The following is a 21,213-nucleotide window of genomic DNA, read 5'->3' as shown; positions in this document are numbered from 1 at the left end:
TTGCTCTGTTCTATAGCTATTTGTTAGAAATATTCCTTCCCCATGTCCACCTAATATAACAAACAGTATAAGTAAACACATGTATGGGAGGGTGATTTAATGTTCTGACTGCTGACTTAGGGGGATTCTGTCCATTTTACTGGTTTGAACTTTTCTTCTCTTTTTAAAACCCTTCTTCCCCACTCCAAAGTAGGATCCCCGTGTGAAATGTCAATATCAACACACGTAATGACACCATCACAGCTGCTGTTGTGACAACAGTTCCATTTTTAAACTCAATTCAGTTTCACAAGTTCTAACTGAACTTGCCTTGCGCTGGGGAATGAAAGAAGAGGGACAAAGCAGGCTCCTCCCCACTCCAAGATCTCACCCTCCCTTGTCCTACTATGTCTAAAGGCCCAGCAGGCCTTGGCTTGGTCACTGCTGGCAAGAAGCACTTCTTCAGATACTGGGAACCAGTTGGGATCTAGTTATTTAGTTTTGGGAGGTAACCAGATTCCCTCATTCCTCTACTTCTCCCCTTCCACATTCCTGATATTCATATAACTTCAATGTTTAGGCTCAGAGCAGCTAGCAGTCAAGAAGTTAGGGACTCCTGTTTATATACACATTGGATCTGTTCAAAACCAATTACAAACAAAGGGTATCTTAGAAATCCACTTGCCTGTCTGGTGAAGGAGAGATTTTCCATTAGCATGCTCCTAATTTGCAAACTGTTAGTGTAATCCATTCTCCCTCCTCAAACAACAACTCTGTATCCAGGAGTTTCCTGGAACAAGGCCGGGGAGGAGAAGGCTGGTCTCATGCCACCAACTCAGTAAGAACATCAGAACTCATCCAGCTTCATATTCTTCTCCACAGAACAACTGTGGGACTCACTTAGGATTAACTACCCCTCTTTTTAAAATTTTCTTCCAGAAAGAGAGAGAGAGAGAAAGAACACATGCACATGAGCGCGGAAGTTGGAGGAGTTGGGGGCATAGGGGTAGGGGCAGAAGGAGAGGGAGAAAGAGAATCCCACTGAGTCTCCACACCTATCACAGAGCCTGAGAAGGGGCTCAGTCTCATGACCCCGAGATCATGACCTCAGCCAAAATCAAGAGTCAGATGCTCCTCTACCGACTGAGCCATACCCAGGCACCCCTCTCCTCTTCTTAAAAATACATAATTCTATAACTTAAAGTCACTACCTTGCATGATGGAACAAAGTGAAAGTTTAAATTCTCTTTTGTAGGAAGAAACACAGCTCTATTTTTTAATCTTTCTAGGATAGACGTGTTCATTATATAATAAATAATCCAAGTAAATAAGTAAATACATAATAAACAAATAGGACAACCCGGGTGGCTCAGAGGTTTGGCGCCACCTTCGGCCCAGGGTGTGATCCTGGGGACCTGGAATCGAGGCCTGTGTCGGGCTCCCTGTGTGGAGCCTGCTTCTCCCTCTGCCTGTGTCTCTGCCTCTTTCTTCCTGTCTCTCATGAATAAATAAATAAAATCTTTAAAAAACAACAACAAATAAACCCCATATACACCTTTGTGTGAATTATTCTGACAGATGTAACAAAAATAGCAACTATGTAATACTTCCTACATACCAGGGTCTGAGCTATCTTTCTCATGGTAGCATTTCCTACCTAAGGTTCAAAGGCCCCCACGGTCAACAGACGAATTCACAGGCTAAGTTTCAGAATTTTAAAATTTTGCTTTTAGTTTAATGAAAATCATGAGCACACACACATATGTATCATATACCTGATGTATATTTAGAAAAGCAAAATTACATGTAGATTACATATATAATAACTTATATAAGCAATAGATATATAGATAGATAAACAGAGATGTAGGTCATTTCTAGCCTTCCTGTTCCCCATTCTCTACCCAGCTTGGGGAGCTGTGAATCACTGCTTAGAGGAGAAACACCCAGGAGAGCAACCCAACCTTCGTCAGATAGATCTAAAGAAATAAACTTACTAGGATAAACTAGGGTCAACAAATCTATCCCATGCCTGTTCATTGATGTATTGTTGTCTATGGCTACTTTCTTGCTACTATGGCAGAACTGAGTTCTGTATGTATGTATGTATGGCCCACAAACCTAAAATATTTACTAGTTGGCCCTTTATAGAAAAAGTCTGCCAACTTGCTGGATGAGCTGGTGAGATTTGGGGGGCTAGTGATTTAACATCTCTAACAGATTCAGTAAAAAAGCCAAATGACATCACTGCAAGTCTCATGCAAAACAGTTTGTTGAATAGAGAAAAGTGATGGGAGAAGAGGGCACAAGTCTCTATGGAACAGGTTTGTTGACCTCTGAAGAATTCAGGCTCTGAGTGCCCAAGTCACACTGTGACCAGGTATCAATCAGGCAGAGAATCCAACTAGGTACAGACCAATTGACAAGAGCAAAAGGTAGAGTCACCAATCATCCTGGTTCACTAGGGGCTGAAGGTGGTGCTTCTGGGTAGAAGACTTTGAATTTCACAACAGGGAAAGTTCTGGGCAAACTGACATAAATTGGTTATTGTTGCAGAAATGTTCTTTACTTTTCCAGTAAAGCACATTTAAAATTGGGGGGAGGGATGCACTATAAATCAACTGGCTCATTAAAATAATGGACTAGTAGTTAAAAATACACTCAGTGTTTAAAAGGGCAAATATTAATATGGTAGTCAATGTTTCATATGAAAATCAAAAAACTCAAGTTGACAAGTAAAACATTTAACACCCATTAAATCCAACATCAGTGATTTAATCTGAGCAAAACATCATCTGTTGCATTTCAGTTGTTAATTTGTATTTTATTAATGTTATAGTTTTATTTGTATTTAATTTATAATTTTGTTTGGATTACATAAAGACATGGAATTTATAGCTAGAATTTTACATTTAAGTGTATTTAAGCAACATTATAATAAAACAAATTTGGGCAAACACTGAGGCTTCAGGAGAATTAATTTTCCTTTAAAAGATGTCTGTGTATTACTTACATTTAAGAAATTTCCTCATGACAATTCCATGAGGTAGTTATTATTTCCCTCATTTCACAGATGAAGCTGAGGCTACAGTCATATAGCAAGTCACCAGTGAAACTGAAACTTGAGCCCATATTAGCTGAAGCTCAAAGTCTGTGTGGCCTCACTTGGAGTGGGGAAAGATGGTCTACGGAAGGTGTGAGGGGTGGGGTGGATGGTGTGAGGGCCTCTGCAAGTCAGAAAGCAAGCTGGGAACATCATGGTATTCAAAAGGCAGGAATCGGCCTGTGCAAGATGCTAGGTGGGCCCAGGAAGTGAGGCAGGACAGAAAGTTTGGCCAGGGGCCCTCCTAGCAGCCCACAGACACCTGAAGATTCATTCATTCCTTCTCTATGAAGCCTTGCTGGCTACTAAGGACATAGAGATTAAATAAGACTGTATGTACCCTCTCTTCAAGGAGTTTATGGTCTTGCTACTACCTCTTAAAGGATGTCTTCCCATAAGAGGACTGATTTGAAGTCTACAGATCTCCAGTGTCTACCCCTGTGCATACTTTGCAAAAACTATCTCAATAATTTTTCAGTCCAGCTGGGCAATGTCTACCCACATGCTGCCCCTCTCTGCTACAAAACACAAAGGAGGGGAAGAAGAAAAATGTAGAAGCAGCAGAGATCTATTCAGCTGAGTCAAGAAATATTTGTGGCGGGCAGCCCCAGTGGCTCAGTGGTTTGGCGCCACCTTCAGCCTGGGGCGTGATCCTGGAGACCTGGGATCAAGTCCCACGTTGGGCTCCCTGCATGGAGCCTGCTTCTCTCTCTGCCTGTCTCTCTCTCTCTCTGTGTGTGTCCCTCATGAATAAATAAATAAAATCTTAAAAATACATATATACCTGAAAAGAAAATGGATTCAATAAAAATTATTAAAAAAAGAGAAATATTTGTAGCATACCTATCACAGTAATGGAGCTATGCTGGGTGCTGTGGGACATAAATAATACAGTTCTTGCCCTCAAGGGTTTCCTAGTCATAACAACAATAATTGCTATAAACACTCAGACAATGCTTACCTAAGTCAGGCACTGTTCTAAGTGTGTTACATGTATCGACTCATTCAGTGCCTACCATGGCTCTATGAGGTAGGTATTATTGTTATTACCCTCATTTGACTGGGCAACAAAAAAAGTTAAGCAATTCATTGAAGATTACACACACACTAGTAAGGGGAAAGTCAGCATTAGCACCCAAGCATTCTGGCTTCAAAGACCACCATGCTTTTACCTGCTACACTATAATATATAGTAGCTGAATCTTGGCCTTAAGACAGTGGGATTCACTTGAATGACAAGACCAGCACTTGACAAGACCAGCACTAGATTCCCCACCTCCATTCCAACCCTCAGCATGGTATTGCAAGAGCATGGACTTTTCAGTCCAGCATGGGGACGAATCCAGGCCTGAAAGCAATACTTGTCAGCTTCAGTTTTCACGTGTCTAAAATGGTCATAATAAAAACCAGGCTATTTGCAGATTAAGTGGAATAACATATACATAGCTTTCAATTAGAAAATACTAATCCGGGGATCCCTGGGTGGCGCAGCGGTTTGGCGCCTGCCTTTGGCCCAGGGCGCGATCCTGGAGACCCGGGATCGAATCCCACATCGGGCTCCCGGTGCATGGAGCCTGCTTCTCCCTCTGCCTGTGTCTCTGCCTCTCTCTCTCTCTCTGTGACTATCATAAAATAAATAAAAATTAAAAAAATATATATTTAAAAAAAAAAAAAAGAAAATACTAATCCACTTCATATTGTCAAAACCTAGCTCCCTCTTCCTCGTTCGGTTCAGTGTCTTCCCAGACACCCTCTGCCCATTCCCTCCTGGGAGAAAGACACAAGGGGCCCTTGTTAGAGGTTATTTTGTTGGGATTTCACTCTGAAACTTTGGACACATCCCTGGAGACTCTTAAAGGTCTGCTCTGTCTTACATTTGTAGGATAGCCTTTTCTAACCTAGAATATAGACCAGCAAGGTGAATGGAAGGTTGCTGAAGCAAGAAAATACACATAGGGCAAATGGTCAGTAATCTGTATTATTTCACCAGACAAATGAGAAAAAGAACAGAAAATTTAGTGACACTTTTTTTCTAAATGCTCACATATAAAGATTTTATTTTACCTTGTGTTTTCAGAAACACTCTAGACATGTTGAATAAGCTCTCTTGAACTTTAAATAAGAAAAAGGATTGACTGGGGTATGTGCGTTTGGCAGTGGGGGTACAATGGTGGTAGTAATTTAGGAAGAAAGTAAGAGTATTAAGTTCCAAGCAATTGTTGCTACTCTCTGCCTCCCCCCCCACCCCCCGCCATTCTCCAAAAGCTGAGGTTCATACGAAGACCTTGTGTAGTCTTCAGATGCTTCTTCCAGGAAGGTCTGTCCTGCCTACCCCCGAGCCCCCTCTATGGAAAATCACTGATTTAAAAACTCAGGTTTTTAAAGGGACTTGTTCAAAAAAATGTGATGATCATATGTTAATATTTATGTAGTAAAAATTATGCACTAATGAGAACAACTCTTCCAGTCATTTATAAATAAACAAAAATGCAAGTGGAAACTACTGAAGTATCCCTGTATACATCTTTTAAGGTAAAAAGAAATAAAGTTCTAATGATACTTTTTGATGTTAGACTTTGAAAAGATACTTTTATGAATTCTAATGGTAGCACTGTAAATTGGAACATCTTTCAGAAGTCTACATGTCAATACAAAGTAAAATTCTAATAATGTTTCTACTCTGACCAATAATCCTACTCATAGGAAATTGTCCAAAGGAAGTTATTCAGAAGAAATAAAAAGGATATAGATAAGGACTTTTTCTACAGAATCACTTATTAAAACCAAAGGAAGGAAACAATCTAAACATCCCATTGGTAGGCTCCTAATTCAGCTTGTACCACCTTTTCCAGTGTACTGCTCATTACATTTTAATGATTTGATAATGGTCTCCCTCCTAGACAGTAAGCTCCATGAGCACAGGGGTTCTCTCGGACTGGATTCTTGGCACATAATAAATGTACATCATAGGAACTACAAACAGATAACAAATATTTGTAATTTTAAGTAAAAATAATACAACATTTATACTAGACTTGAAACTGTAATATATATATGTGGAAATGATGATAGGAAAACGAGAGTACTTATATTAGGATGGAGGAATCATTGGATAACTTTTAAATTATTTTCAGTATTCTTCAGTGTTGTTTTAGCACCTCCAAAACATAAAAAGATGGAAAATATTTACTGTTACATACACCAAACAAGACTTCATAACTAGGGTAAAACCCTAAGTACAAATACTTGGAAGTCATCCCCTCCTGCCAGTCACCCTTTTCCCCCAGTACCCAGGTATTCTTTCTTTGTTCCTATATCATAGGTAACACAATCCTATTTTTAGTAAAAATGTGAAACAAAGTCAATATGTTCTGAAGAGACAAAGTCCTCTAAAGCAATCCCTCCTGTGTATCCACAGGATACATTGTGAATTTGCTGGTTACTAACAGCAGGGGGTGCCAAAAGGATCACTATTGTTCCCAAGAGAGGGCTAGGAGGACAGTCTCAGTTCCAGTTAGTTGAGCTTAAGCTGTGCTTTAGAAAATGCTACAGGCTTTCCTTTAACAACCAGGACCTCTGGGTAAAACTCGCTCTACAGACTTAAATAAACAAAAATTATATTTTTATTTTCATTAACTTCTAACTGATATTTAACATTTCCTTGAATTACTGATGTAGTCAACAAATCACAGTAGTATTAGCAGTACTGGTGACTGTCATGAACAGAAAAAAAACGCATGTCACAGCACACTGCAGTTGTTGCAAATTTCTCAGATATCATTTATACTCATCACTACTTTGAAGCAAGAGACTTCAGGAGTTAGGCCTGCTGCTGGATCTTGGTATTAAATGTATTAATAGGGGATCCCCGGGTGGCTCAGTGGTTTAGCACCTGCGTTCAGCCTGGGGCGTGATCCTGGAGTCCCGGGATTGAGTCCCGCATCAGGCTCCCTGCTTCTCCCTCTGTCTGTGTCTCTGCCTGCCTCCCTCTCTCTCTGTCTCTCTCTCTCTCTGTGTGTCTCTCATAAATAAAATTAAAAAAAATAAATGTATTAATAAAACTATACATATTACTATATCCAAACTCATTTAGTAATTTCAGAAGTATTTAAATATAATTCTTTCATACTCTCGTGGAATTTATTTTCTGCATTTACAAACACATTTTCTAGAAAGGGCTTTTATAGGCTTTACCAGACTGCCAAAGGCACAGGAAAATTTATTCCTTATCAGTCTAAAGGAAGGCAACTAAGAGGAAAAGTCATATTTGATTTGAATAAAGTTGGAGGGGAAAATAAATAAGTCACAAAAGTAGCTGCAATACACATTTTCACATAGTTTGGAGTCCATGAAAAGAAAGAAGGAAACCCAAAATTTTTACTTCACCAGCTCCAAAGTACCCCATTCATATGTCCAGAGGCCTGGTTCACAGATACTATGTTCAGAGATTTACCTCATGCAATTTGCTACTGCAAAGCAGTTTCCATTTAATCTAGGTGCAGAAGCATGAAATACAATGTAAATGCTGTCCCCAACATCTCCTTGGAAGTAGTCACTACAAATGGACATCTAGATACCCAATATCATTCATATGATGAACAAAACCAAAAACAAGTCCAAAATTCTAGAAGGCAGAGGTGAGATACTGAGATCAGTAACAACGCCAATACTTACATTCGAACAAAGAGTGACTCTTTGGATGTCAGACCAGGAGATGAATACTTTTCAACCAGGGCCAAAGTACTGAAGCCAAACTTATGAATGGGCTCGTTGGAATCCAGTGGGGGAAAGTCTGTGTCAACCTCCCCATCATCCTCAGCAATATGCAGGCAGTAGGCACTGACATTGTCACTGAAAGGAAAACCAAAAAGGTGAGTGAATACCAAGATGAAGGAGGGACAAGGAGACCAGAGGCTATGGTATCCAGCAAGCAAACTGGGACATTGCTGTTCTTTTACCCAAAAGCCTGGTGATATAGTTAGATTCCCCCAAATCCTATTTCATTTGATAAAGAAAAAACATGGCAGTACAAAAGGGGAGAAAAGCAATATGAAACGAGGGCCTTTCCAGTGCTCTATTCTTTCAACAAACATTTACTGAGTACCTGTCATAAATAAGATGCAGAACTCAACCCCTTAAGTCAAAGATGATATTTAGTATCACCCCCCAAGGGAGCTTACAATATAGCAAGGGGAAAAAAGTGAGTACTATGCTAGCTAAATATAAGTATAAATAAAATAAATACCATGAAAGAGACACAAACAAAACCATTGCTGTGGGAAAGGAATCAGAGGCCTTGGACTTATGGTCAGGATTAAGAAAATACCTGTTCCAGGTCAGAGGTACTCAAGGTAACAAAGACAATCTATACTCCTTTCTGTGAAAGAGTATCAGATTCATATGGCAACATCTGATTGCAAAAACCAAGGATACTTAACAGAATAAAAGCAAATGCCTGATTTATCCTGATGCAAAATAACTGGCCCTTCAACTACTCCTGGACATTCCTCACATCCCTAAAATATCTACTTTGTACTCCCAGATTCCAGCCTTTGCCCATTTTAGAGCCAACACACACTTCCTTCCGTTTCTTCGGGGGAAGTTAAAAACCGATTTGCTGAGAAGTGGAGAAACTATACCATCATAAAGACAATTAGAAACTTAAAAGTCAATTAAGAACACTTTAAGATACCCTGCTCCAAAGCTGAATTGTGAAACTGCTAATCTGCTAGCACTTAGAGACATGAACCTAATAGTTCACAAGGCAGTAGGGTTCTAAATTGTGCAGCTTAAATTTGGAGTTTTAATTATATGATTGATGCTTAAATTAATTAATTACAAAGTGTATGCTAATTGTTTAATTGGTTGCTTGATCTATATAGATCATTTTTTGAATTAAATGAGTTGATTTACAAAGTTTATTGATTGGATGTGACAATGAATTATTTCACTGACTACCTGATTTGCAATTTTCCCAATTAATTCACAAATCTTTAGCTGCAACTCTGCTTATTGAGAGAGAGCCTACTTCAGGTGATCTATACTCAGTCTGTCATGACTAAGAGATATTTATTATATAAAACTGGTAATAAGGACAGATTAAAATTAATGGGAACTGTAAATTTGCTAAATGGATGGATAACAAGAAAGTAATCTGGCCATGTTTGTCACTATAAATTTCATGTATTTGCAACACTGTAAGAAATTTAAAATTCATCTCTGAATGATATGGGAAACTTATGGATCTTTGCAAGAGGCTGCTAACTTAAACACCAAACACTTATAGCAGCAGAAGAAAGTCCTTTAGATAAAAAGAATGTCATGGTATGGCAGCTAAGAGCTTTGTGTCCAGAAAGATCTGAGTTAAATATCTAAGCTCCAGCACTCGTGGGCCATGTGATGTCAGAAAATAAGCTTCACCTTGAGTTTGAGTTTCCACTTCTAGAAAAAGAGTACAATCACCTAACTCAGAAGTAGTTGTGAAGATTAGAGAAGATGATAGATGCAAACCCTACCATATAACAGAGGTAAAAAAAATAATTATGGTACCTATAATAAAGTCAGATGGAAAATAACTTCTACAGTTACATCAATCCTTAAAGACCCGTTGTGGATTCATATTAGTGCAACAAAACAACAATGAAGCTAAGCGACATGTTCTGGAGTTAACATGTCAGCAGTGCTCCAGCCTTGGGGCCACTGTGCCTCCAGGGTTTTATGAACAGGACAGACACTGATGAAGCAAGCAACGGACAGGTTATTTATTGCCGTGTAAATCATCCTGAGGAATGTCTGTGATTCCCCAGCACCATAGAGGTTTCAAGGGCAAATAATAAGCCTATTGATCAAAGCAGAAAGCCAAACATTGGTATCAGAAGAATTCTGCTTTGATTGTCATGGGATGCCCCCAAATCCCCTTCAAAACAAACTCAACAAATGTCACAGGCTAAGACCCAAAGGCCAAAAGATTCACTGCCAAGTGCTACTATTCTCCTTGGGTTTTAAAAACAAAGTGTGAAATCATTTATTCATTCAAAAAACTTTTGCAAAGTGCTTACCCTGTGCTGTAGCCTGCTCCGAGCACTGAGAACACAGCAAAGAAAGGAATGAATGATTCACCCTTTATTAGACTAACAGAGGTCTTCTCTAGGTCATTAGTAAAATTTAGCAGCAAGCAATACTCCAACGCTTCTGATCCCTTAATTGAATATCGGAGGGGAAAATGCTAAAACTCCATATTCTATGCATGGACATATTGGTTCCTTTCTGTTTTTATAAAGGAATCCATTAATAAAAGTAGCCACTATGGTATTTTAACTTCTAAAACCTCTTCAGGAATCCAAATTAGTACTAGTACCAATAGCCATTAGTATCATCAGCCACATTGAGTGCTATGTGCCAGACACCATGCAAAGTAGTAGTAGATAGGTATACATAAGCTCAATGAATCTTCACACCAATTCTCTGAGTTATTTATTGTTATTTTTATTCTACAAATTAGAAAAGTGAGGCTCAACAAAGTTAAGTGGTTTGCTCAAGATTAAATAGCATGGAAGTGACAGACCTGAGATTCAAACCCAGGCAGTTAAGAGCCCTCAGCCATTGCCCCCACCTACCCCTCTGCCAAGTCCATGGTGTGTATAAACTTGCCAACACTCTCAGGAAGCCCTGCTCCTATGGAAATGCCACATACTTTGAAAAGAAGGAGGAAATCATGACATATTACTTATAAAAAAGTAAAAGCTTAGAAAGATTTATTTCAACCTCCTCACTCTTACAGATAGAGAAGAGATGCCTAGTAATGAGGAATAAGATGCCCACAATGACCCAGTTAAAACAGTGGCAAAGCTGGTTCTAGAAGAACTCAGGTCTCCTTACTTCCATTCCATTACTCTTTGATCAAATCAGAAATTGGTGGCATTTTGAAATATAGGGAGAGAAAGGGAGAAGCTGTGGTCTATGACTCAAGAATCCCCCAAATATAGACATCTGGAACTTATAAAACAATGAAAACAGAGGTGCCTCCTCCTTGTGGCCTAGTTTGGTAGAATAAAGAGCAGTTTTGCAGTCAGATCTGGTTTTAATGCTAATTCAACCTCTAACCAGCTGTGTGACTAAATCTCTCTGAGCATCTTTATTTTCTTATTTATAAAAAGTTTTCCGACTTTTCTAGGAGAATCATTTGGATCTCTAAAAGAGAGAATCCAAGCGATTCTCCTCTGTGGTCTTTCAGAACTTGATTAATATTTCCACAATATTTATCACATTTTTATAAATTTATGGTTCTATGTTCTCCTAAAAAGCATGGATTCTTCTATTGTCTCTGCATCCTCACTGAAGAGTAAAATGGCTGGCACCTAGAAGGTACTTAACAAATATTTGTTGAATGAATATATGAATGTGTAGATTGAATCATTCTACCCACGAAAGAAACATAAAAAAACATAGCATACACATTAATGATGTATGTGCTAACTAGAAGAGGAGAAGTAATAAGCTTTTCTTTTTCTTTTTCTTGCTTGTTACATTGATATCTGTTAACCAAATGGGGCTTTCTAGTCAGTGCACATATGTCAGAGATTGCAATTCAACACAAGAGGAGAAGGCCCAGATAGAGGTGAGGATGAAAGAGGCATTTTTACAGTTCATCAAGATAGGAGTACTGGCACCTCACTTTTTTTCTTTTCTTTTTTTTTAATTTTTATTTATTTATGATAGTCAAACACAGAGAGAGAGAGAGAGAGGCAGAGACATAGGCAGAGGGAGAAGCAGGCTCCATGCACCGGGAGCCCGACATGGGATTCGATCCCGGGTCTCCAGGATTGCGCCCTGGGCCAAAGGCAGGCATTAAACCGCTGCACCACCCAGGGATCCCTTTTCTTTCTTTTTTTAAGGGGTGAGGAGGAAAGAGGGAGAGGGAAAGAGAGAGAATGTTAAGCAGGCTACATGCCTAGTGCAGAGCCCAACAAAGGGGCTTGATCTTAACAACCCCGAGATCACGATCTGAGCTGAAATCAGAGTTGGACGCTTAACTGACTGAACCACCCAGGTGCCCACACCTCACTTTTTTATGGGGGGAAAAAACCCTGAGAAATAATTATGACTGTGTAAAAATGTTTACACGCATATAAAAAGACTAGAGGAAAGTTTACAAAAATTGTGTTGACATTTAAGCAATGAGCACTTTTCCCCTGTACTTTCCAGATGTACCATAACAACTAGGTGTAACTTTCATTTTCCTTTTTCCTTTATAAGATATTTAACTTATTTTTGATAAGGGTAATGGAGGCTTATTAGAAACATGGAACAATTTAGAAATACAGAACAGTACAAAGAAGGTGGGGAAATCTCTCACCGCACTGTAGAATCACCTGTCTTGGAACTCTCAGCACTGCCTGCCTCATCCACATCCCCTGATTCTGTAGTGGTCATTTTCTCTATTAAGTCCTGGAATTATGGAGAAAATAACCATATATATATATATATCTGCTGCATAAGGATCTTTTAAGGATTAAATGACTTAGTTAATTGCACAGTATCTGTCATGAAGGATTCTAATTTTGTCAAAATTTCTTCTATCACTTTTTTTTTAAGATTTTATTTATTTATTCATGAGAGATACACAAAGAGAGAGAGAGGCAGACACAGGCAGAGGGAGAAGCAGGCTCCATGCAGGGGGCCCGATACGGGATTTGATCCCAGGACTCTGCTAAAGGCAGATGCCCAACTGCTGAGCCACCCAGGTGCCCCTCTTCTACCACTCTTAAGCTTCTCATTGCACAGAAGCAGAATTATCTAACAGAAGTATGGTAGACAGCATGAGATAGGGAACACTAAAGTCTTGTTTGCGAGTCACTATCAGAGAGAATGAGGAATGATAAAAGACTAATAAACAACTGCCAGCTTGTTCTCTATATTTAAGAGTCTTTGTTCAATTGTTTCATTTCTTAAATTCTACATATGAGTCAGATCATATGGTATTTGTCTTTCTCTGACTTATTTCACTTAGTTATATCCTCTAGATCTATCCATGTTGTTGCAACTGGTGAGATTTCCTTTTTCTTTATGACTAATTTTCCATTGTTTCTGTATACACAAACACACACATATCATATCTTCTTTACCCATTTATCTATTGAAGGACACTTGGGTTGTTTCTGTATCTTGGTTACTGTAAATAATGTTGCAATAAAAACAGGGGTGCATATATCTCCCCAAAGTAATGTTTTCATTTTCTTTGGTTTAATAAAACATTGAATATTAATTATATTGGAATTAAAATTTTTTTAAAAAGGGGATCCCAGAGTGGCTAAGCAGTTTAGTACCTGCCTGGAGTCCAGGGATCAAGTCCCGTATTGGGCTCCCTGCGTGGAGCCTGCTTCTGCCTCTTCCTATGTCTCTGCCTCTCTCACTTTCTGTGTCTCTCATGAATAAATCAATAAAATCTTTAAAATATTTTTTCTTAAAAAAGAGTTGCTCCTAAAAGAAAAAAGACTAATAGAAATAGGTATAGGATAATAGGATCCACAAAAAGAGGTTTAATTTTAGAATTGGGTAGATATGGAAAAAGATGTCCCTTCCACAATTACATTTGGGAGAAGACTGGAAGTTAGAACAACAAATGGATACAAAATGGACCCTGCTGTCCAAAAAGAGATTCTTCTGAAGGATGGATATAGATTACACACAAAGACACACACAGAGTCACTAAACATACTCATTAAAGTATCTCTGGAGATTTTTTATTTATATAAATAAATAAGTGTATGTATAAATAAATAAACACACATAACACATATATCTATATCTCCCCAAAGTGTTAATGGGTACAATTAACTGAATTTCACTTATTCATGTTTCATCAAATAAGTCAAATAAATTTATTTCACTGAATTGTTGATCAATATTCAATTTTTGTTCAAAGGCCAGTCTGGCTTTCATGGAGACAGAAACCTGTAGTCCATAGTCCATTTAATTTGTTTTGTTTTGTTTTTTTTTAAGATTTTATTTGTTTATTCATGAGAGAGAGAGAAAGAGAGAGAGAGAGAGAGAGGCAGAGACACAGGCAGAGGGAGAAGCAGGCTCCACATAAGGAGCCCTATGTGGGACTCAATCCCGGGATCACACCCTGAGCCAAAGGCAGATGCTCAATGTCTGAGCCACCCAGGCATCCCACATGGTATTTAATTTGAATATGAAAATTCAGGATCATCCTAGGAAACATCCTAGACTTCTCCCAAATATGATCTGACATGTTCAATTTACATACTTATAAAATTTCACTTTATCTTCAAAACACTCAAAATGTACTTAAATAAAATTAACATACAGATGAATGCTTTTCTTTAATGAAAAATAAAAAGAGCACATGATTCTGCAGGGTCCAGAACTGCAGAATTCTTATTACTTGGGCTTTGCTATTTATTTTGATGACATACTCAATATAAAGAGTGTGTCAGATATTATCAAGAGAAAGAAAGGCCCTTGAGGATTGCAGTTCAGAAGTTCATTTCTTCAAATCAGAGAAAAGACTTTTAAGACTGTCAAGATTTCCTCTTCTCCAAAATAAAAATCCCATAGAGTAAAAATTGATAAGTAATCTTATATGGTTTGTCCAGCCACAGCTACAGTCACATCATGCAGGAATAGTTAAGTCCAAATTTTCTGGTAAAGAAGTTCTAAAGAGAAAATGCTCACTAATTTCCAAATAGATGCATGACCTTCATATTATTTTGAGCTCCTTTTTGGATAGCTCCTATTGCTATGTCTTCAAGTTTATTGATGTTTTCTTTTACAGTGTCTAATCTGCTCTTAAACTCATGTAGTATAGCTTTCATTTCAGCTACTATACTTTTCATCTCTAGAAGTTCCATTTGGGTTTTAAAAAATATCCTCTACTTCGTTCTTCATCATACTCATATTTCTCTCTAACTTCTCGAATATATGAAGCATGTTTATAGTAGCTATTGTTAACATCCTTGTTGCTAATTCTATCATTCTGGCATTTCTGAGATGTCCTCTTTCATATCATTCTGAATTAAAATATTTTTAAAACAAATTCACTTAGCAAAATTTTAAGTTTCAGAAATTTGTTAACTCTACCACAAACTGACCCTGAAAATATTCAATGGGAAATTTCTGAAACACAATATGATACTGTCATTCCCCTACTTAAAACCTTTTGCAACCTTTAAAATAAAAACAAAAAAGCCCGTTAAAAGTACCTGGCTCCTATAAAGCCTTCCATTATATTGCCCTGTTTTTCAACTCAGTCTTCTGTCATTCCAGAACATACAGCTTAGGCTCCATTCATACCAGCTGCCTGCAGTATCCTAATCATGTCATTTGCTACCTCCTGTTACTATTCATGCAGGCCTCTCAGCCCAGAGGTTCCATATTCCTTAGGCTGTCTGGTCTTCTCTTGAGATTTAGCTCAAGTATCCATTCTACTGGGAAGACTTCTCTGCCATTCCTCCCACTCCTACTCAACCCAACACTCCATCTTCCGGTAGAATTAGAAAAATCCAAAAAAAAAAAAATCCTTTTCAATGTCCTTGCAGCATTCTATATGTCTATTACTGTAGCAAGTCTCAATGACAACAGAACTAAACTTGTGTATTTCAGTGTCTGTCTTACCCACCAGCCTGAATCTTGAAGCCATAAACTTTATAACTGATTACATCCCTAGTGCCCTAGCATTGTACCTGGGATGGTACAGACAACATGTAAATGCTTATCTAATGAACGATCATAATAAAAAGATGGATGGAGGGAGGGAAGGAAGGAGGAAAATCTCAAATAGCTATAATGTCTCTGGGTGCTATCACCAGGAAAAGTAATTCATTTCTTTGTATAGCATGATAGTCAAGAGCAAGGGAAATGCAGTGAAACCTGGGTTCAAATCCTGATTCTGAAAAAAAAAATCCTGATTCTGCTACTTATTAATATATATCATCTTGGGCAGTAACTTAAGTTCTGATTCTTAATTTTTCCATTGTTATCTATGAGTTATAGAGGTATTATAAGGAATGAGATAATATATATAAAATGCTTAGAATGGGGAGACGCCTGGGTGGCTCAGTGGTGGACTGTCTGCCTTCGGCTCAGGGTGTGATCCTGGGGTCCTGGGTTCGAGTCCCACATCAGGCTCTTCAGAGGGAGTCTGCTTCTCCCTTTGCCTATGTCTCTGCCTCTCTCTGTGTGTCTCTCATGAATAAATAAATAAAATCTTTTAAAAAATGCTTAGCATGGGTCATGACACACAGCAGGCACTCCAATATGTACATATCTACCCATTCATTACCTAGTAAGTATGGGGACTCTGGTACTTGGGAAATATTGATAATGAGCCATCTTTCTGTCCAGCTCAATGAAATTTGTAAACAGTATCCCCAAATCTACACCTATCACTTCAATAAACATTGTCAGGTTGAGACCATTTAACTCAGTGATTTTTAATGAATAATGGTATATCTCTAGTCAGAAGCTTGTCTAAGCAGACACCTGGAGAAGGGCTTCCCTGACAAAGGCAAGGGTGGAGAACTTCAGTCCAGATCTTTGAATCTAAATGTTCCTACATTCTTTCATCCATTCCACAAATTATGTATTGAGTATTTGCTATGTGCTAAGCTTTGTGTTATGGACTGGGGAAAACAAAACAACAAAACAGACATGGTCCAGCCTCCAAACTTATATCTATCCTACTGCTTGTAAGACTTCATCACCACATGGACATCTCTCAAGTCATCTCAGGTTTCATTACATACAAAACCCAACTCTATTTACCACAGCTTGAACCTATTTCTTCTTGAGGACAATCCATTTCAGCACCATCATCTACATAGTTTTTCAATGTCTAGTTTTAAGGCCCTTATCTCTTTTCACTCATGCATACTGGAGACTTCAATTAATCTCTCTATGCAGATAACTCCTAAATTCACACTTCTAGCTCATAGCTCTGTGTTCTAAACTCCAAACATGCAAGTGTAAATGACTATTTGGTCTCCAGGTAGTGAGTTCAAGCCCCATGTTGGGTATAGAGATTACTCAAAATAAATAAACTTAAAAAATTTTAATTTAAAAAATAATTGGAGGGGAATATAAGGGAAGGGAGAAGAAATGTGTGGGAGATATCAGAAAGGGACACAGAACATAAAGACTTCTAACTCTGGGAAATGAACTAGGGGTGGTGGAAGGGGAGGAGGGCGGGGGGTGGGGGTGAATGGGTGACGGGCACGGAGGGGGACACTTGACGGGATGAGCACTGGGTGTTATTCTGTATGTTGGTAAATTGAACACCAATAAAAATTAATTTATAAAAAAAAATAAAAAAAGGGAAGGGAGAAGAAATGTGTGGGAGATATCAGAAAGGGACACAGAACATAAAGACTTCTAACTCTGGGAAATGAACTAGGGGTGGTGGAAGGGGAGGAGGGCGGGGGGTGGGGGTGAATGGGTGACGGGCACGGAGGGGGACACTTGACGGGATGAGCACTGGGTGTTATTCTGTATGTTGGTAAATTGAACACCAATAAAAATTAATTTATAAAAAAATAAAAAATAATAAAAAATAATTGGAAGACATGAACAGACATTTCTCCAAAGGAGACATCCAGATGGCCACAGACATATGAAAAGATGCTTAAGGGATCCCTGGGTGGCGCAGCGGTTTAGCGCCTGCCTTTGGCCCAGGGCGCGATCCTGGAGTCCCGGGATCGAATCCCACGTCGGGCTCCCGGTGCATGGAGCCTGCTTCTCCCTCTGCCTGTGTCTCTGCGTCTCTCTCTCTCTCTCTCTCTCTCTGTGACTATCATAAATAAATAAATAAATAAATAAATAAATAAATAAATAAATAAATAAATAAATAAAAGAAAAGATGCTTAAAAGCATCCATTATGAGGAAAATGCAAATCAAAACCACAATGAGATATCACTTCACACCTGTCAGAATGGCTAAAATAAAAACCACAAGAAACAAGTGTTGGTGAGGATGTGGAGAAAAAGGAACCCCTCATATACTGTTGGTGGGAATGCAAAGTGGTGCAGCGACTGTGAAAAACAGTATGGAGATTCCTCAAAAAATTGAAAACAGAATTACCATGTGATCCATAATTCTACTACTGGGTACTTAAAGAATATGAAAACACTAATTCAAAAAGATATAGGAATCTTTATGTTTGTTGCAGCTTCCAAATTATGGAAGCAGCCCAAGTGTCCGTAGCCATGGAAAAAGAATCTTGCCATCCACAACAACATGGATGGAGTTTGTGTATTATGCTAAGCAAAGTAAGCCAATCAGAGAAAGACAAATACCATATCATTTTACTTATTATGTGTAATTTAAGGAACAAAAGAAATGAACAAAGAAAAAAGAGAAAAAACAAAACAAAACAAAAAAACAGACTGTTAACTGTAGAGAACAAACTGATGGTTACCAGAGAGGAGGTGGGTAGGGAGATGGGTGTACTAGGTGAAGAGGATTAAGGAATAAGAGTACACTTACTGTAATGAACACTGAGTAATGTATGCAATTGTTGAATCACTTTGTTGTATACCTGAAACTAATATAATACTATATGTTAACTATACTGAATTAAAATAAAAATAAATTTTAAGAAATGACTCTTTGAAAACTTCTCTTAGATATAGCAAAGGCATCTCAAATTAATAGAAGATCAAACTTGGGCTGCCTCTCCCACTCCCCTTCACACACCAAAACAAAACAAAACAAAACAAAACATCTAAGGCATCACCTTTGGTACCTCTCCTCTCCCACACTTCTCATATCTAATTGATCCCTAAGTCCTGTGAATTTTACCTTTTAAATAGTTTGAGACTCTGTCTTCTTCTTTCAATCTCCATTGTGGCCCCTGCCCACCTCAGTCTCACCTCACTCTATTTTCTCTTCCCAACTTTTTATTCCAGCCACACTGGAGTAATTAGTTCTTCACACTGGTCTTAATTAGTTCCCTGACCACTACATGTTTCCTCCCACTGAAGTGTCACTGTCATGCAGTTCCATCTGTCAGGAACCTCCACTTGCCAAATATCTCTGGTATCACTTTCTCAGGGAGTTTTGCTTTGCTTCAGTTTGCTTTCTCTTTTCTCTTCTCTTTTCTTTCTTTCTTTCTTTTTCTTTCTTTCAGATTTTATTTATTTATTTGGCAGAGAGAGAGAGAGCACAAGCAGGGTGAGTTGCAGGCAGAGGGAGAGGGGGAGAAGCAGGCTCCCTGCTAAACAAGGAGCCTGATGCAGGGCTCGATCCCAGGAACCTGGAATCATGAACTGAGCTGAAGGCAGAGGCTTAACTGATGGAATCACTCAGGTACCCTTCTCAGGGAATTTCTCTTTGACTCCCAAGGCTAGGCTCTCATAAATGGCATTTCTGTCCTTCACATTACTTAACTCCATTTTTATGCAAACATTACTTAGCTTAATTATTTGGTTTTTTTGAATTATTGTCCATTTCTCTCACTAGATTGTGGAATTCATGAAAGAAAGACCGTGTGTGGCTCTACTTACCATTGTATATCCAGCAAAATATGTGGTATATAACACACACTCAATAAATATTTACTGAATGCATGAATGAATACAAATGATAAGTGAAATGAGCCAGTTACAAAGTGCTCTTACATTTGATAATTTCTTCTTCCCCATCAAACTGTAAATTTTTTGAGCAGCAATCACATTTCTCTTATTCTCCATTTTATCCTCAATACTTAGGGCCTGGAACTCCATAAATTTTTGCTGAATGAAGGAATAACAAAAAAATGAAGCCTTTAAGATTAAGCTGGATATCAAGAGAAGAGTGAGAAAGGCATTTCTGACTAAGGAAACAGCAAAAGCAGACATGGTATCTGTGTCAAGAAGTTGCCAGTTAAAGAATGGATGCATAGGAGCACAGCTGAGGGTCAGAATGGGAAGGGCCTCTAAGGCCATATTATTTAGGTAAGTGGTTCTCAATGATGACTCTAAGGAATATAAATTAGAAGCAGCAAACCAGAAATGGGAGGAGAGCAGACAGAGGTGGTTATGTAGATAGCAAAAATAGGGAAGTATAAAGAATTCAAACTGCAAAGTTGTCAGAAAACAATGTAAGGTCAAATATTCTTATATACTTATATAAGCCCACAAGGGTACTAGTGTATCATAGCACAGTACAATTCTCTAAATCATTAAGAAAGGGCTAAGTTATATTTCTGTTGCTGAACTACTATCAGTATTGGTTGTACTAGCAGCTGGCTGTAGTTGTTGTATTGAACAGAAATAAACACTGGACACTTGTCATGTATTTTCTCATCTTATTTTCATACCTACCTCTTTACAAAGCTTCCATCCTCATTTTACACGCAAGATAACTACAGTACATGGGATTAAATCAATTCATTCAAGATCACATTGATAAGTGTTAATGCCAGAATTCAAACCAAGACTATTGCTTTGGATCCCACTCTTAACCACTATGCTATACTCTAAGAAGAGGCAGGGGAAATCCAGAGTCAGGCACTTTACCGACTGAGGCAGGTGCCCCCAAAATGTGTTCACTTTCTAACGGAAAGTTTGTACTCTTTAACCAATATCTCCCCATTTACCCTATCCTCCAGTCCATAGTAATCTACATTCTAATCTGTTTCTGCAAATTTGGTTTTAGAGTGCACATATAAGTGATATTATGTACGTATCTCACTTAGCATAATGCTCTCAAGGTCAATCCATGTTGTTGCAAATGGCAGGATTTCCTTCTTTCTCACAGCTGAATATTCCATTGTGTATGTTTGTGTATGTATGTATGTGTATACATATTCCACATCTTCTTTATCTTTTTTTTTTTTAAGATTTTATTTATTCATGAGAGACACAGAAAGAGAGAGAGAGGCAGAGACATAGGCAGAGGAAGAAGCAGGCTCCATGCAGGGAGCCCAACATGGGACTCGATCCCGGGACTCCAGGATCACACCCCGGGCCGAAAGCAGGCTCACCTAGGTGTCCCTTCTTTATTTTTTCAATAGACACTTAGGTTGTTTCCGTATCATGACTACTGTAAAAAATGCTATAATGAACATGGGAGTGTAGATACCTTTTCAAGATCCTGTTTTCTTTTCCTTTGGATATATACCTAGAAGTGGGAT

At 38.4% G+C, this 21,213-nt stretch overlaps 1 protein-coding gene across 7 annotated transcripts in view; it reads right to left on the bottom strand.

Moving 5' to 3' along the window:
* Window positions 1–21,213, bottom strand: part of MAPKAP1 (MAPK associated protein 1) — a 256,321-nt gene that overhangs the window by 106,587 nt on the left and 128,521 nt on the right. For all 7 annotated transcript variants that reach the window (XM_055321976.1, XM_055321966.1, XM_055321986.1 and 4 more), the window contains one exon: window positions 7,757–7,933. In XM_055321976.1, coding sequence (XP_055177951.1) covers window positions 7,757–7,933 — 177 coding nt within the window. The remainder of the gene's footprint in view (window positions 1–7,756; window positions 7,934–21,213) is intronic.

Source organism: Nyctereutes procyonoides, unplaced genomic scaffold (genome assembly GCF_905146905.1).
Source record: "Nyctereutes procyonoides isolate TBG_1078 unplaced genomic scaffold, NYPRO_anot_genome, whole genome shotgun sequence".
NCBI classification, from domain to species: Eukaryota; Metazoa; Chordata; class Mammalia; order Carnivora; family Canidae; genus Nyctereutes; species Nyctereutes procyonoides.
The sequence above is the reverse complement of the archived record's forward strand: the minus strand, read 5'-3'. Positions and strand labels throughout refer to the sequence as shown.